Source organism: Tachyglossus aculeatus, chromosome 24, assembly GCF_015852505.1.
Source record: "Tachyglossus aculeatus isolate mTacAcu1 chromosome 24, mTacAcu1.pri, whole genome shotgun sequence".
NCBI classification, from domain to species: domain Eukaryota; kingdom Metazoa; phylum Chordata; class Mammalia; order Monotremata; family Tachyglossidae; genus Tachyglossus; species Tachyglossus aculeatus.
The window spans coordinates 23,114,030-23,132,907 of NC_052089.1; the positions used below are offsets into that span (position 1 = coordinate 23,114,030).

An 18,878-nucleotide genomic window follows, 5' to 3' on the forward strand; every position below is an offset into this window, starting at 1 on the left:
CAGTGGGTCCCAGGTCCTAGAACCCAAAGATTTTGGGTTCTAATTCTGGCTCCACCACTGGTCTACTGATGATGATGATGATGATGATGGTATTTATTAAGCGCTTACTATGTGCAAAGCACTGTTCTAAGCGCTGGGGAGGTTACAAGGTGATCAGGTTGTCCCACGGGGGGCTCACAGGTTGTCCCAGTGGCTACCAATCAATCCAGTGGCTACCAATCAATCTGCGCATCAGGCAGAAACTCCTCACCCTGGGCTTCAAGGCTGTCCATCACCTCGCCCCCTCCTACCTCACCTCCCTTCTCTCCTTCTACTGCCCAGCCCGCAACCTCCGCTCCTCCACCGCTAATCTCCTCACTGTACCTCGTTCTCGCCTGTCCCGCCGTCGACCCCCCGGCCCACGTCATCCCCCGGGCCTGGAATGCCCTCCCTCTGCCCACCCGCCAAGCTAGCTCTCTTCCTCCCTTCAAGGCCCTGCTGAGAGCTCACCTCCTCCAGGAGGCCTTCCCAGACTGAGCCCCTTCCTTCCTCTCCCCCTCGTCCCCCTCTCCATCCCCCCATCTTACCTCCTTCCCTTCCCCACAGCACCTGTATATATGTATATATGGTTGTACATATTTATTACTCTATTTATTTATTTATTTATTTTACTTGTACATTTCGATCCTATTTTATTTTGTTGGTATGTTTGGTTCTGTTCTCTGTCTCCCCCTTTTAGACTGTGAGCCCACTGTTGGGTAGGGACTGTCTCTATGTGTTGCCAATTTGTACTTCCCAAGTGCTTAGTACAGTGCTCTGCACATAGTAAGCGCTCAATACGATTGATTGATTGATTGATCACAAGGTTACTGTGTGACCTTGAGCAAGTCACTTCACTTCTCTGGGCCCCCATTCCCTCATCTGCAAAATGGGGATTAAGATTGGGAGCCCTATGTGGGACAGGGACTGTCCACCATGATTAACTTGGATCTACTCCAGCGCTTAGGAAAGAGCCTGGTACATAGTAAGCACTTAAATGCCAAACAAAAAGTGGGAGGGGAGAGCGAGAAAAAGGAAAGCTTGAACACAACTGACTGCAAAAAGAACACGCTTCCCCTCCGGATTTTCCAGTCCCTGTGAGCTCCCAAGTCACCCCCTTCTCTCCGGGTCCTTCGGGGTTACAATGTTTCAGGGTTTTAGGCAGACATTTCAGGCCTTACTACAGTAAGGAGCTGCACCAGGAGAAGCAGCCTGGCTTAGTGGAAAGAGCGCGGGCTTTGGAGTCAGAGGTCGTGGGTTCAAATCCCGGCTCCGCCAATTGTCAGCTGTGTGACTTTGGGCAAGCCACTTCACTTCTCTGGGCCTCAGTTCCCTCATCTGCAAAATGGGGAGTAAGACTATAAGCCTCACGTGGGGCAACCTGATTACCTTGGATCTACCCCAGCGCTTAGCACCTAGTGAGTGCTTAACATTATTATTATTATTATTATTACTTGATGGGGTAGCCTGCTCAAAAGAAAAGGAGTATCCAGAGTCCTGCAGCCAATCCTGGGATGCCCAGGTGTCCCACCCCAAGATTCCTGCAGGGAGGAAGGCTGGGCAGGACCAGGCCTGGCACTGGAAGATGCTCGCCTTAGCCGGAGGAAGTTGGGGCCTTCCTGCTCTGGACTCTCTGTGACAGGAACATGCTAGCTGGGCTTCCTCTGGGCCAGGAAGGGCCGACTCCCGATTTATGTCGCATCTGGGAATCAATCAATGGTATGAAGGACTTACTCTGTGCAGACCACTGTGCTAAGCTTTTGGGAAAAGAGAGAAACTTCCAAACCTGACCTCCCTGGATTTGCCCAAGCAGCCCCCAGCCCACCCCTTCTCCCCAGGCAGCCCCATTGCAAAGATAATAATAATAATAATGATAGCATTTATTAAGCGCTTACTATGTGCAAAGCACTGTTTAAGCGCTGGAGAGGTTACAAGGTGATCAGGTTGTCCCACGGGGTCTCACAGTTTTAATCCCTATTTTACAGATGAGGTAGCAGGCACAGAGAAGTGAAGTGACTTGCCCAAAGTCACACAGCTGGCAACTGGCGGAGCCGGGATTTGAACCCATGACCTCTGACTCCACAGCCTGCATGGAGTTCTCAGTGAGGCCCAGGATAGGGCTGGCCAGAGCCCAGGCACCTCAACCGGGGCTCTGTCCACTCAACTGTGCCACTTCCTCCTGAGTTTCCAAGTATCCGGAGGAGCGGGGAGGGAGGAGATTTATTTTCATCTTTTTGTAAACAACTGTACCCACTGTGGCTTGGAATAACCACCGGCCCCTCTTTCACCAGGTGAAAACACCTACCATCTGGAGCCAGAAGTCAAGAGTGATGTTTGAACTGCCATTTGCCCTTTCAATTTTTTTCAAGGTCCATTTCAAAGGCCCCTTAAACCCCAAACCTGAAACACGATCTGGTTCCCAGATCCATCAGAGGCCCAATGTTCCTTCTTGCAGCCAACCCCCTGTCTCTGCTCCCAGGCATCGAGCGTCCTGATTGTGAGGAGCGTAGGGACCAGCCGATGGTGTGGTTTTTTCTGGGAGGAGGGAAGTTTCTCCTCAGACGGTGGCTTTGTGTGTTCCCAGCCTGACCTGACCCATCTTTCCAGTCCTCCCACCCCGGCACCTGGTAGAACCAAGTAGGGAGAAGAGTGAAGCAGTTTTGCTTCCCACCAGGGGCTGGGCCGCAGGGAAGGAGTCCAATAGGGCCCTGCCCGGAGGCTGCCCCCTGAGATGGACAACAGAGCCCTCTCACCCTCCAGACTTGAAAGAATTACAACCATTTTTCAAAAAAAAACTCTTCCCTGGAAGGGGTGGGAAGTGCAAACAGGTCCAGACCATCAGGTGTGTTGCCCTTGGCAGGCCCTCCCTATTCTGGGCATACAGGATTCTGGCGGCGGGCATTCCAGAAAGCTACTGCCTCGGCAGAAGTTTCCAGGGCTGGGCGAGGAGGCGGCCCATGGGGTGGCACTTAAATAAAAAGTAAACATACGGAGCTGAATTTCCCATTCTGCGGACCTCCTGCTCCTCTCAGAGCCTCCGCTAGCTGTATTCATCAGCTCCTGGGAAGAAAGATCCTTGGAGGAAAGCTGGACCGGGGTGTGGGGGGGGAGGGAGAGGGAGACGGAGAGGGGGAGAGGGAGAGAGGGAGAGAGGGAGAGAGGGAGAGAGGGAGAGAGGGAGAGAGGGAGAGAGGGAGAGAGGGAGAGAGGGAGAGAGAGAAGAAGAGAGAGGAAGAGAAAGGGAGAGAGGAAGAGAAAGGGAGAGAGGGAAAGAAGAAGAGAGGAAGAGAGAGGGAAAGAAGGAGAGAGAAAAAAAGAGAGGGAAAGAAAGAGGGAAAGAGAGAGGGAAAGAAAGAGAGGGAAAGAGAGAGAGAAAGAGAGAGAGGGAGAGAGGGAAGAGAGGGAGAGAGGGAAAGAAGGAGAGAGGGAGAGAGGGAAAGGAGAGGGAGAGAGGGAAAGAAGGAGAGAGGGAAAGGAGAGGGAAAGAGGGAGAGAGGGAAAGAGGGAGAGAGGGAAAGAGGGAAACAGGGAGAGAGGGAAAGAAGGAGAGAGGGAGAGAGGGAAAGAAGGACAGAGGAGGAGAGAGGGAAAGAAGGACAGAGGAGGAGAGAGGGAAAGAAGGACAGAGGAGGAGAGAGGGAAAGAAGGAGAGAGGAAGGGAGAAAGAGGAAGGGAGAGAGAGGGAGAGGGGAAGGGAGAGAGATGGAGAGAGAGGAAGGGAGAGAGGGAGAGAGGAAGAGGGAGAGAGAGGGAGAGAGGGAAGGAAGGAGAGATGGAAAGAAGGAGAGAGGGGAAGAAGGAGAGAGGGGAAGAAGGAGAGAGGGGAAGAAGGAGAGAGGGGAAGAAGGAGAGAGGGAGAGAGGAAAAGGAGAGGAGAGATAGCTGGCTTGGGACACCTAGTGCTTTCCAAGTCAAATAAATCCCCCATCACCGTGCAAACATTTGAAGCGTGGAACAGCAAGCCTTCTGAGAATCATTTCCTCCCGTCCTACAGTAGCTCTCTTGGAAAGAGGCCTGGACTCTTCCTTGGCGGGGCTGCCCTGGGAAGCGGCATAGCGGATATAGCAGCAAGGGCCTGGGAGTCGGGAGGAACTGAGTTCTAATCGCGACTCCGCCAACTGTCTGCTGTGCAACCTTGGGCAAGTCACAACTTCTCTGTGGCTTGGCTACCTCATCGGCAAAACGGGGATGAAGACTGTGAGCCCTACATGGGACAAGGGACTGTGTCCATCCTGATTATCTTGTATTTATCCCAGTCCTTAGTACAGTGCATGGCACATAGTAAGCGCTTAACACCACAATTAAAATAATAATAATAATAATAATAATGGTAATTATTATTATTAGTAATGGGAAAGTGCTTGTACCTCCAGTGCTCTGCAAATGTAAGCACTCGATGAATATCATTGATTGATTGTTTCTGTAGAGCCACCTCTCCCTTCCAGCAGCGTGGCTCAGTGGAAAGAGCCCGGGCTTGGGAGTCAGAGGTCGTGGGTTCTACTCCCGGCTCCACTACTTGTCAGCTGTGTGACTCTGGGCAAGTCACTTTGCTTCTCTGGGCCTCAGTTCCCTCATCTGCAAAATGGGGATTAAGACTGCGAGCCCCACGTGGGACAACCTGATCACCTTGTATCCTCCCCAGTGCTTACAACAGTGCTTTGCACATAGTAAACGCTTAACAAATGCCTCATCTGTAAAATGGGGATGAAGGCTGTGACAACCTAATAACCTTGTATCTATCCCAGCGCTTAGAAAAGTGCTTGGCACACAGTAAGAGCTTAAGGAGCTAAGGAGGAGCAGCATGGCTCAGTGGAAAGGGCCCGGGCTTGGGAGTCAGAGGTCATGGGTTCTAATCCCTGCTCTGCCACTTGTCTGCTGTGTGACCTTGGGCAAGTCACTTCACTTCTCTGGGCCTCAGTTCCCTCATCTGTAAAACGGGGATTAAGATTGTGAGACCCACACGGGACAACATGATCACTCTGTACCCTCCCCAGCACTTAGAACAGTGCTTTGCACATAGTAAGCACTTAAATACCAAAATTAATATTATTATTAACAAATACCAACATTATTATTATTATTATTCCCCCATCATTCATTCACTCACTCATATTTGTTGAGCACTGATGTGTGCCAAGTACTGTACTAAGCGCCTGGGAGGGCACAATCCAACAGCAGATACATTCCCTAACCACAACGAGCTCACAGTGTAGACAAAGAGCGACAAAGCCACTTGAGCTATGATTCTGGATAAGAGAGTGCAGGGACCATTAGAGCCTGTAAGCCCACTGGGGACTGAGCTCCCTCCTTCCTCTCCCCCCGGCCGCCTTACCTCCTTCCCCTACCCACAGCACCTGTATATATGTATATATGTTTATACATATTTATTACTCTATTCACTTATTTTATTTGTACATATTTATTCTATTTATTTTGTTAATATGTTTTGTTTTGTTGTCTGTCTCCCCCTTCTAGACTGTGAGCCCGCTGTTGGGTAGGGACCGTCTCGATATGTTGCCAACTTGGACTTCCCAAGCGCTTAGTCCAGTGCTCTGCACACAGTAAGCGCTCAATAAATATGATTGACTGAATGAATGACAGGGAACACGTCCTGTGATGCCAGGCCCACGTGGGCTGGGCACCGCCGCCTCAGCTCAGCACCATCCCAACGCTCCCCAGGACTGCCCTGACTCCGGCAGTCCTTGGCTTTTCTAACGCCAACCTCTCTCCCACATCCTGCCTCTGGCCTGAAACGCCCTCCCTCTCCCGTATCCGACAGAGAATTCCTCTCCCCACTTCCAAAGCGTTTTTGAAGGTACACCTCCTCCAAGAGGCCTTCCCTGACTAATCCCTGCTCTCCCATTCCCTTCTGCGTCGCCCTGATTTGCTTCCTTTATCCACCTCTCTCCGTCAGCCCCAAAGCGCTCAAGTACAGAGCCGCGTGGCTTAGTGGAAAGAGCCCGGGTCGCTCTTTGTCTACACTGTGAACTCGTTGTGGTTAGGGAATCAATCAATCAATTGTATTTATTGAGCACTTACTGTGTGCAGAGCACTGTACTAAGCGCTTGGGAAGTACAAGTTGGCAACATATACAGTCCCTACCCAACAGTGGGCTCACAGTCTAAAAGGGGGAATGTATCTGCTGTTGTATTGCACCCTCCCAGGCGCTTAGTACAGTGCTTGGCACACATCAGCGCTCAACAAATATGAGTGAGTGAATGAATGATGGGGGAATAATAATAATAATAATGTTGGTATTTGTTAATAATAATAGGGGTCATGGGTTCTAATCCCAGCTCTGCCACTTATCAGATGCGTGACTTTGGGCAAGTCACTTCTCTGTGCCTCAGTTAGCTCATCTGAAAAATGGGGACAAAGACTGTGAGCCCCATGTGGAACACCCTGATTGCCTTGTATCCCCCCCCCCCAGCGCTTAGCACATAATAATAATAATAATTTTGGTATTTGTTAAGCGCTTACTATGTGCCAAACACTGTTCTAAGCGCTGGGGAGGATACAAGGTGATCAGGTTGGCCCACGTGGGGCTCACAGACTTCGTCCCCATTTTACAGATGAAGTAACAGGCACAGAAAAGTGAAGTGACTTGCCCAAAGTCACACATTTGACAAGTGGCGGTGCTGGGATTTGAACCCACGACTTCTGACTCCCAAGGCCGGGCTCTTTCCACATAGTAAGTGTTTAACAAATACCATAATTATTATTATCATTGTTCTCCAGGCCGCAGTGACCTCCTCTGTAAAATGGGGATGAAGACTGTGAGCCCCCCGTGAGACAGCCTACTTACCTTGTCTCTACCCCGGTGCTTAGAACAGTGCTCGACACATAGTGAGCGCTTAACAAATACCATCATTATTACTATTACAAATCCATCATTTTACTTTATTATCATCTCTCTCCCGCTCTAGACTGCAGCTCGGTAGGGGCAGGGAATGGGTGTCATATTGTCCTCTCCCAAGCGCTCACTTAGTCCAGTGCTGTGCACACAGTAAGCGCTCAATAAATTCAACCGATCGATTGATCTTTTAGACTGTGAGCCCACTGTTGGGTAGGGACTGTCTCTAGATGTTGCCAACTTGTACTTCCCAAGCACTTAGTCCAGTGCTCTGCACACAGTAAGCGCTCAATAAATACGATTGATGATGATTGATTGAAACCCAGGGTCCAGCCACTCGGGCCCTGGGCTGTGTGGGCTCCAATCCCTCAGGGTGAGGCGGATTTATGACACAACTCTTTGCCTTCGCTGCCCCAGGGCTCCAAAGAAACAACCTCTGCAACCACAGAGCTCTCTTTTAACCACTTATAACTTTCACACTCTCACACCTCCCATAAAACTGTTCACAGTTGGCAGTTTTCAGCTCAGCAGCGGTAATTTTCTTCGGCTTGATTTCTTTCCAGACTGTGGAGGGGGAGGTAGGAGGTTGGGGAGAAGAGGAGTGGCTGTGTTTCGCTTATAAAGCTCGGGGATTTGCTCTGAGGTTGGAAGTTCATTCATTCAGTCATTCAATCGTATTGATTGAGCGCTTACTGTGTGCAGAGCACTGGACTAAGCGCTTGGGAAGTCCAAGGTGGCAACATCTAGAGACGGTCCCTACCCAACAGCGGGCTCACAGGCTAGAAGGGGGCGACGGACAACAAAACCATATTAACTAAATAGAATATGTACAAGATAAATAAATGTGTACAAACATATATACATATATTCATTCATTCAATCGTAGTTATTGAGCACTTACTGTGTGCAGAGCACTGGGCTAAGCGCTTGGGAAGTCCAAGGTGGCAACATCTAGAGACGGTCCCTACCCAACAGCGGGCTCACAGTCTAGAAGGGGGCAACAGAAAACAAAACATATTAACTAAATAGAATATGCACAAGATAAATAAATGTGTACAAACATATATACATATATTCATTCATTCAATCGTATTTATTGAGCGCTTACTGTGTGCAGAGCACTGGACTAAGCGCTTGGGAGGTACAAGTTCATTCATTCATTCATATTTATTGAGTGCTGACTGTGTGCAGAGCACTGGACTAAGCGCTTGGGAAGTACAAGTCATTATTATTACTACTACTACTACTATCTATATTGTTGATAATAATAATAATAACGTTAATAATCGTTAACAATAATATATTATCATTATTATCGATAATAATATTACTACTATATTAAGTAGTAATCGTATCCGACAGACAATTTATGGCATTTATTAAGCGCTTACTATATGCAAAGCACTGTTCTAATTGGAACTGTTCTGGATTGGAAGTCCAGCCTTATTATTACTACTACTACTATCTATATTGTTGATAATAATAATAATGTTAATAATCGTTAATAATAAATAATACATTATCATTATTATCAATAATAATATTACTACTATATTAAGTAGTAACCACATCCGACAGACGATTTATGGCATTTATTAAGTGCTTACTATATGCAAAGCACTGTTCTAATTGGAACCGTTCTGGATTGGATGTCCAGCCTTATTAAAATCACTACTACTAATAATATCTATATTGTTGATAATAATGTTAATAATCGTTAATAATTATCATTATTATCGATAATATTACTACATTAAGTAGTAATCCTATCTGACAGACAATTTATGGCATTTATTAAGCGCTTACTATATGCAAAGCAATGTTCTAAATGGAACTGTTCTGGATTGGAAGTCCAGCCTTATTATTACTACTACTACTAATAATACCTATATTGTTGATAATACTAATAATGTTAATAATCGTTGATAATAAATATATTATCATTATTATCGATAATAATATTACTACTATATTAAGTAGTAATCATATCCGACAGAAAATTTATTGCATTTATTAAGCACTTACTATATGCAAAGCACTGTTCCCAATTGGAATTGTTCTGGATTGGAAGTCCAGCCTTATTATTATTACAATACTAATAATATCTATATTGTTGATAATAATAATGTTAATAATCGTTGATAATAAATGGTATATCATCATTATTATCGATAAGAATATCACTACTATATTAAGTAGTAATCGTATCCGACAATTTATGGCATTTATTAAGCGCTTACTATATGCAAAGCACTGTTCTAATTGGAACTGTTCTGGATTGGAAGTCCAGCCTTATTATTATTACTACTACTAATATCTATATTGTTGATGATAATAATAATGTTAATAATCGTCAATAATAAATAATATATTATAATTACTATCGATAATAATATTACTACTATATTAAGTAGTAATCGTATCCAACAGACAATTTATGGCATTTATTAAGCGCTTACTATGTGCAAAGCACTGTTCTAATTGGAACTGTTCTGCATTGGAAGTCCAGCCTTATTATTACTACTAATAATATCTATATTGTTGATAATAATGTTAATAATCGTCAATAATAAATATTATAATTCCTATCAATAATAATATTACTACTATATTAAGTAGTAATCGTATCCGACAGACAATTTATGGCATTTATTAAGCGCTTACTCTGTGCAAAGCACTGTTCTAAGCGCTGGGGAGGTTACAAGGTGATCAGGCTGTCCCACGGGGGGGCTCACAGTCTTCATCCCCATTTTCCAGATGAGGGAACTGAGGCCCAGAGAAATGAAGTGACTTGCCCAAATTCACACAGCTGACAATTGCACCCTCTGACTCCAAAGCCCAGGCTCTTTCCACTGAGCCACGCTGCTTCTAGATTAATGATGATAATAATAATAATAGCTATGCTATCGATAATAATAATTGCGCTGTTTAAGCATTTACTCTATGCCAAGCACTGTATTAAACTGTATTAAGCGCTGGGGTAGATACAAGATAATTAAGCTCCACATGGAGTTGACAGTCCTCTAGACTGTAAGCTCACTGGGGGGCAGGGATTGCTTCTGTTATATTGTTGTATTGGACTCTCCCAGGCACTTAGTCCAGTGCTCTGCACACAGTAGGCGCTCAATAAATACGATTGAATGACAGAGGGTTAGGCTGGGCCAGATCACTAGCCCAGGCCTACGCAAAGTAACGCAAAGTAGAGGCTCCTTCCATAGAAACACCTGGGAATTAGGAGACCCTGATTCTGATCTCGGCTCCACCACTTGCCCTCTGTGCAATCTTGGACAAGTCATTTGTGCCTCAGTTTCCTCATCCGGAAAACGGGAATTAAACACCCGCTCTCCCTACCTCTTAGCCTGTGAACCCCAGATGGGACAGGGACTGTTGTCCAACCTGATGACCTTGTCTCTACCCCAGGGTTTAGAACAGTGCTTGGCACATAGGAAGCAGTTAGGAAATACCATCGTTATTACTATTAGGAGTAATAACCGGAGTCCGGGGGCCCGGGAATAATAATGAAGGTATTTGTTATTTATTTTACTTGTACATATCTATTCTATTTATTTTATTTTGTTAATATGTTTGGTTTTGTTCTCTGTCTCCCCCTTCTAGACTGTGAGCCCACTGTTGGGTGGGGACTGTCTCTATATGTTGCCAACTTGGACTTCCCAAGCGCTTAGTACAGTGCTCTGCACACAGTAAGTGTTCAATAAATATGATTGATTGATTAAGCACTTACTATGTGCCAAGCACTGTTCTAAGCACTGAAGAACCATGGATCCAGGTGCCACGTAGAGAAGCAGCGTGGCTCAGTGGGAAGAGCCCGGGCTTGGGAGCCAGAAGTCATGGGTTCAAATCCCAGCTTCGCCAATTGTCAGCTGGGTGCCTTTGGGCAAGTCACTTCACGTCTCTGCGCCTCAGTTCCCTCATCTGGAAAATGGGGATTAAGACTGTGAGCCCCCCCGAGGGACAACCTGATCACCTTGAAACCTCCCCAGCGCTTAGAAGAGTGCTTTGCACATAGCAAGCACTTAATAAATGCCATCATTATTATTATTATTATTCTCTGTGCCTCAGTTACCTCATCTGAGAAGCAGCGTGGCTCAGTGGAAAGAGCACGGGCTTTGGAGTCTGAGGTCATGGGTTCAAATCCCGGCTCCGCCACCTGTCTGCTGTGTGACCTTGGGCAAGTCACAACTTCTCTGAGCCTCAGTTCCCTCATCTGTAAAATGGGGATGATGACTGTGAGCCCCCCGTGGGACAACCTGATCACCTTGGATCCCCCCAGCGCTTAGAACAGTGCTTTGCACATAGTAAGCGCTTAACAAATGCCATTATTATTATTATTACCTGTAAAATGGGGATTAAGACTGTGAGCCCCCCGAGGGACAACCTGATCACCTTGTAACCTCCCCAGCGCTTAGAAGAGTGCTTTGCACATAGTAAGCGCTTAATAAATGCCATCATTATTATTATTAGTCTCTGTGCCTCAGTTACCTCATCTGTAAAATGGGGATTAAGACTGTGAGCCCCCCGAGGGACAACCTGATCACCTTGTAACCTCCCCAGTGCTTAGAAGAGTGCTTTGCACATAGTAAGCGCTTAGACTGTGAGCCCAATGTTGGGAAGGGACTGTCTCTATATGTTGCCAATTTGTACTTCCCAAGCGCTTAGTACAGTGCTCTGCACATAGTAAGTGCTCAATAAATATGATTGATTGATTGATTGCACATAGTAAGCGCTTAATAAATGCCATTACTATTATTATTCTCTGTGCCTCAGTTACCTCACCTGTAAAATGGGGATTAACACTGTGAGCCCCCCGAGGGACAACCTGATCACCTTGTAACCTCCCCAGCGCTTAGCACAGTGCTTTGCACATAGTAAGCGCTTAATAAATGCCATTATTATTATTATGCGGAGCCCAGAGCGCTTAGAAGAGTGCTTGGCACATAGTAAGCGTTTAATAAATGCCATTACTATTATTATTATTCTCTGTGCCTCAGTTACCTCACCTGTAAAATGGGGATTAACACTGTGAGCCCCCCGAGGGCCAACCTGATCACCTTGTAACCTCCCCAGCGCTTAGAAGAGTGCTTTGCACATAGTAAGCGCTTAATAAATGCCATCATCATTATTATTATTATTATTCTCTGTGCCTCAGTTATCTCATCTGTAAAATGGGGATGAAGACTGTGAGCCCCCCGAGGGCCAACCTGATCACCTTGTAACCTCCCCAGCGCTTAGAACAGTGCTTTGCACATAGCAAGAGCTTAATAAATGCCATTATTATTATTATTATGTGGAGCCCAGAGCGCTTAGAACAGTGCTTTGCACATAGTAAGCGCTTAATAAATGCTATTATATTATTATTATTATTATTATTATTATTATTATTATTATTATTATTATTATTATTATTATGCGGAGCCCAGAGAGCCAGCCTGGAGGTGCCGGGCCCCCGGGGGGAGAGAGGTTGGCGTCAGCGGGCATCTGGGGCCCGTGCCCTCGGCCCCGCCATCGTGGCCAGAATAGCAGCCTCACTGAGGCCTAATTCGGAGTCGGGCGCCCAAAGTTGACTCAGCTGCGGTGCTGGCACGGGGGCAGGAGACCCGGGAATGAGATGGCGGAGAAATCTATGGGGAAAAACATGGATTTTCGAGTCTGGTCCTTGTTAAGGAAGGCCGGCGGGAGCTGGCAGGCAAGAAGGCGGGTGTTTCTCGCAGCTGCTTTTAGCTAGCTGTCACCCAGCTGGCGAGGCCCCCGTCCCTGGGGCAGGCCAAATCTCTCCTGTCCACCCTCCCCTTTGGCCAGCTCTTTTTGCACCCGGCCGGCCCTGGGCCACAAACAGTTTTCTGGTGAGAAGCAGCTTGGAGGAGTTGAGAGCACACGGGCCTGGAGTCAAAGGTCACGGGTTCTAATCCCTGCCCCGCCACTTATCTGCTGTGTGACCCTGGACACTTCACGTGTCTGTAAAATGGGGATTAAGACTGTGAGCCCCAGACTGAGCCCCCTCCTTCGTCTCCCCACAGTACCTGCATATATGTATATACGTTTGTACGGATTTATTATTCTATTTTATTTGTACATATTTATTCTATTCATTTTATTTTGTTAATATGTTTTGTGTTGTCTGTCTCCCCCTTCTAGACTGTGAGCCCGCTGTTGGGTAGGGGCTGTTTCTATATGTTGCCAACTTGGACTTCCCAAGCGCTTAGTCCAGTGCTCTGCAGACAGTAAGCGCTCAATAAATACGATTGAATGAATGAATGAATATGGGACAGGGACTTTGTCCAGCCCAATTTGCTTGTCTCCACCCCAGTGCTTAGTATAGAGAAGCAAATTGGCACAGTGGATAGAGTAGTAATGATGGCATTTGTATGGGCCTAGGATGCATAAGGTCATGGGTTCTAATCCCGGCTCCGCCACTTGTCTGCTGTGTGACCTTGGGCAAACCTCTTAACTTCTCTGTGCCTCAGTTACCTCAACTGTAAAATGGGGATTGAGACTATGAGCCCCACGTGGGACTGTGTCCAACCCGATTAGCTTGTATCCATCACAGCACTTAGTAGAGTGCCTGGCTTAATAAATAAGATGGTATTGAACTGAACTTAATACCAGTGATTGCTCTCCTTCAAGGGGTCCTCCGATGAATTTTCCCTTATATCCCTACAACGGCCACCTCGGGGCTTTTTTTTTATGGCATTTGCTAAGCACTTACTATGTGCCAGACACTGTACTAAGTGCTGGGGTAGACAAGATAATCGGGGTGGACACAGTCCCTGTCCCACACAGGGCTCACAGTCTTCACCTCCAGTTTGCAGATGAGGAAACCGAGGAACAGAGAAGGTCACGTGGCAGACAAGTGGTGGAGGCAGGATTAGAACCTGGGACCGCGCTTTAGCCACTAGGTCAAAGCGCACTTCTGTGCCAAATACGAGCTAATATACCTAACCTTTCTATGCCCCCCCACACTCCTTCTTAAGCACGAGCTCAGTTATATAAGCATGTTTCCTTTCTTCCTATCCGTAAATAATGTCTCCGTGTCTCAGAGTCTGAGTTCCCCGAAGAAACGATTGCATCTATTAATTCCATCGTCCTCTCTAAGGTGCTTCATACATCGTTCTGCACACAGTAGCCGGTCAACAAATACTACTGACCGATTGATTTCCTCAGGAGTAAACTGATCTTTCCTAGAAGCTGTGAGTTCAATTTCAGTGGCCTTCGCTGGTCAGAGTAAGAACGTCCATCATCCCCCCCCTTCCTACTCCAGACACAAACCATACACCTACATCACACCCCTATGTCCACCCTCAGTAAGGTCCACCTATTAATAATAATGATGATATTTGTTAAGCGCTTACTATGGGCCAAGCACTGTTTTAAGTGCTGGGTTAGATCCAGCGCTTAGAACAGTGCCCAGCGCTTAGAACAGTGCTTTGCACATAGCGCTTAATAAATACTATCATTATTATTATTATTATTACAAAGTAATCAGGTTGTCCCATGTGGGGCTCACAGTCTTAATCCCCATTTTCCAGAAGACTGTGAGCCCATTGTTAGGTAGGGACCATCTCTATATGTTACCGATTTGTATGGGTTCAAATCCCGGCTCCACCAGTTGTCAGCCGTGTGACTTTGGGCAAGTCACTTCCCTTCTCTGGGCCTCAGTTACCACATCCGTAAAATGGGGATTAAGACTGGGAGCCCCACCATGGGACAACCTGATCACCTTGTAACCTCCCCAGCGCTTAGTACAGTGCTTTCCATGTAGTAAGCGCTTAATAAATGTCATTGTTATTACTTCCCAAGTGCTTAGTACAGTACTCTGCACACAATAAGCGCTCAATAAATAAGATTGAATAAATGGGGTACAGAGAAGTTAAGTGACTTGTCCAAAGTCAGTCTTCTAGACTGTGAGCCCACTTTTGGGTAGGGACTGTCTCTCTATGTTGCCAACTTGTACTTCCCAAGCGCTTAGTACAGTGCTCTGCACATAGTAAGCGCTCAATACGATTGATTGATTGATAGTGGTGGAGCCAGAATTAGAACCCACAGTCTCCAACTCCCACGCCTGTGCTCTTTCCACTAAGCCTTTTTCCGGGGTGCTTCCTCTGCCCGATCCCTGGAAGGGAATGCATCTATTTATTGTTGCCTTGTACCCTCCCAAGCGCTTAATACAGCGCTCTGCACACAGTAAGCGCTCAATAAATACGACTGAATGAATGAAGTGTGAACCAGCCCGGGGTTTTGGTTGGGTTTCCAGAGAGCCGAGTGAATTTCCAAGTTACCTGTGGAGGAAGCGGAGCCCAAAGGGAGAGTGGTTCTACTCTATGGCATTCAGAATGACACCGCCACGCCTGGGGAGCAGGGAGCGGGGAGCGGCGGGGGCAGCCAGTTTGGACCGACTTCGTTTCCCAAGTTAGCGAGGCTTTATTAGCCGAGGCCTAAATATAGCACCTTAATGACTTCCCAAAATAGCTGCCGTCCCCAGGGGAAGCACTCGGGCCCGCCGTCAGCCCCGGGCCCATTTCCTGGGAGTCGTGGGGCGGGAAAGACGACTGACCTTGGCGGGAGACCTTCCCACTGCTTCCCGGCTCTCCCGCTCCAGGCCTGGGGGTCCCAGGACCCCCAAGTCATCATCATCATCATCATCATCAATCGTATTTATTGAGCACTTACTATGTGCAGAGCACTGTACTAAGCGCTAGGGAAGTACAAATTGGCAACATCTAGAGACAGTCCCTACCCAACAGTGGGCTCACAGTCTAAAAGGGGGAGACAGAGAACAAAACCAAACATACTAAGTCCTGTAAGGCGGCAGACCCCGCCGACTCTCTCCCACCAGGAAAGGCTTCGTGGCTCAGGGAGGGTTGGGGGCCGCCTTTTCCGTGTTCTGACAGAAACCAAAATGAAGACCAGCAACACAAAGCACCCAAGGGTCCCTCAACCTGCCTGGACAGACGGAGCGGGCACGGGAGGAGCCCCAGGGATGGGGGAAGCTTGGAGTTGGCGGGGGCGTCTCTCTTCTTTATGCTATTTCAGTGCTCACAACGTGCCCGGCCTGTACTAAGCACTGGTGTAGACACAAAAGAATCAGGTTGGACGCAGTCCCACAGAGGGCTCACAGTCTTAATAATAATAATAATGATGATGGCATTTGTTAAGCGCTTACTACGTGCAAGGCACTGTTCTAAGCACTGGGGAGGTCCCAAGCAGCGTGGCTCAATGGAAAGAGCCCGGGCTTTGGAGTCAGTGGTCATGGGTTCAATTGCCAGCTGCATGACCTTGGGCAAGTCACTTAACTTCTCTGTGCCTCAGTTACCTCATCTGGAAAATGGGGATTGACTGTGAGCCCCCCGTGGGGCAACCTGATCCCCTTGTATCCCCCCAGCGCTTAGAACAGTGCTTTGCATAGTAAGCACTTAATAAATGCCATTATTATTATTCCAAGGTGATCAGGTTGTCCCACAGGAGGATCCCAGTCTTAATCCCCATTTTACAGATGAGGGAACTGAGGCCCAGAGAAGTGAAGTGACTTGCCCAAAGTCACCCAGCTGACAAATGGCCGAGCCAGGATCTGAACCCATGGCCTCTGACTCCAAAGCCCGGGCTGTTTCCACTGAGTCACGCTGCTTCTCTAAGTCTTAATCTCCATTTTATAGATGAGGTAGCTGAGGCCCTCTGGACTGTCAACTCATTTATTCAATCGTATTTATTGAGTGCTTACTATGTGCGGAGCACTGTACTAAGCACTTGGAAAGCATGATTCAGTTGGTGGGGAATGTCTATTGTTATACTGTAGTCTCCCAAATGCTTTAGACAGTGCTCCGCATCCATTAAGGTGGCTCAGAGGAAAGAGCACAGGCTTTGGAGTCAGAGGTCATGGGTTCAAATTCCGCTCCACCAGTTGTCAGCTGTGTGACTTTGGGCAAGTCACTTAACTTCTCTGTGCCTCAGTTCCCTCATCTGTAAAATGGGGATTAAGACTGTGAGCCCCACGAGGGACAACCTGATCACCTTGTCACCTCCCCAGCGCTTAGAACAGTGCTCCGCACATAATAAGCGCTTCATAAATGCTATTATCACCATTATTAAGAGCTCGATAAATACGACTCGCTGGCCCAGAAAAGTGACTTTTCCGAGGTCACACAGCCAGACGAGCGGGAGTCGGGATCAGAACCCAGTTCCTTCTGACTCCCAGGGCTCTGTCCATTAGGCCACACCGTTACCGCGGGAGAACGGGAAAGCCCCGGTCCCTTCCCCCCGCCCTGTCCCCCCCCCTCCCCGGTGTCCGCTGACCCCAGTTGCATATAGGTCAAGTAAGAAATGCATCGAGCTAATGTTTAACGTCTCTGGGCCTCTGCCCCCGTCCCCTTGGCTTCTCACTAGGACCGGAGGCGAGCCGTGAGCCAACTCCAGGGTTCCCGGCTGCCGGAGGGGAGCAGGCTTCCCGGGCCGGGGGAGGAGGCCCGGGGACCATGGCCGGCGCGGCCGTCCAGCTCCTGGGTTTCACGCTCGGCCTCCTTGGCCTGGTGGGGACGCTGACCGCCACCGTCCTGCCCCACTGGCGGAGGACGGCGCACGTGGGCACCAACATCCTGACCGCCGTGGCGGTGCTCAAGGGCCTGTGGATGGAGTGCGTCTGGCACAGCACGGGCATCTACCAGTGCCAGATCTACCGCTCGCTGCTGGCCCTGCCCCGGGACCTGCAAGCCGCCCGCGCCCTGATGGTCATCTCCTGCCTGCTGGGCGGCCTGGCCTGCTCCGCCTCCGTCGTGGGCATGAGGTGCACCCGCTGCGCCAAGGGCACCCCGGCCAAGAACGCCTGCGTGGTCTGCGGCGGGGTGCTCTTCGTCCTGTCCGGCCTCCTCTGCCTGGGGGCCGTGTCCTGGACCGCCCACGACGTGGTGGTGAGTTTCTACAACCCTCTGGTCCCCAGCGGCATGAAGTACGAGCTCGGCCAAGCGCTCTATCTGGGCTTCTTGTCCTCGTCCCTGACCCTCATCGGCGGGACGCTGCTCTGCGCGTCCTGCCAGAGAGAGGTGCCCCGTGTCCCCTACCAGCTGCCCCCACGGGGACCGCGCTCCGCGCCCCCCTACGTGCCCCCCGCCGCCTTGAAGGACAACTACGCTCCCTCGCTGACTTCCGCCTCCCGCAGCAGCTACAGGCTCCATGACTATGTGTGAGGCGCAAGGGCGTCTCCCCCGGCGCAGGGAGCCGGAAGGGACGGGTCGCCGGCGGGGCCGGACACAAGCTGGCATCCACGGGCTGTTGACTGTCCTGATTCTGTATCCCCGGGGAAACGGGAGCTCAACAAACTTCGCCTGGAACCCAAGGCGGGAGGAGGGAGGGAAGAAAGGCAGGAGGCCGCAATCGGGGAATACCGGATTGCTTGGCGGCTTCTGCGTGACCATAGTCATGGCTCCGGGTCCGTGGGCGGCTCGGGGACCGACTAATAAAAAGGACTTTTGAGTTTCACCAGCCCCTCGCGCGACGCGGGGCAGTCTGGCCTGGCCTTCCTCGTCGTGCGACTTCTGGGGGGTCTCTTGCTCTCCAAGAAGGCGGAGGGGAGAGACCGAACAGCTAAAGGGATGGGAGTGGGGTGGAAGTGGCCACGCCAGGCCATCCCTGGACCACAGCAGTTTGCAGACTCCGAGCCCGGGTGGCCAGGATGATAACAATTATGGTACTTGTTAGGTGCTTACTACGTGCCAAGCGCCATTCTAAACAATGGGGCAGATACAAGCAAATTGGGTTGGACGCAGCCCCTGTCCCGTACGAGGCTCACTCTCTTAATCCCCATTTTACAGATGAGTTGAGGTCAAGAGAAGGGAAGCAACTTGCCCAAGGTCACGCAATAGTCATGTGGCGGAATCAGGATTAGAACCCAGGTCCTTCTGACTCTGAAGGCTGGGCTTTATTCACTAAGCCAGGGGCCAGGAGTGCCTGCCTCCAATCAGTCAATGGTATTTAATGAGCGCTTACTGCTTGCCGAGTGTTA

At 48.8% G+C, this 18,878-nt stretch overlaps 1 protein-coding gene across 1 annotated transcript in view; it reads left to right on the forward strand.

Moving 5' to 3' along the window:
• CLDN14 (claudin 14) overlaps positions 1-18,312 on the forward strand; it is a 58,391-nt gene extending 40,079 nt beyond the window's left edge. Inside the window, exon 2 of the mRNA XM_038766322.1 lies at positions 17,267-18,312. Coding sequence (XP_038622250.1) covers positions 17,356-18,063 — 708 coding nt within the window. The 5' untranslated portion in view covers positions 17,267-17,355 and the 3' untranslated portion in view covers positions 18,064-18,312. The remainder of the gene's footprint in view (positions 1-17,266) is intronic.
• The last annotated feature ends 566 nt before the right edge of the window (positions 18,313-18,878 follow it).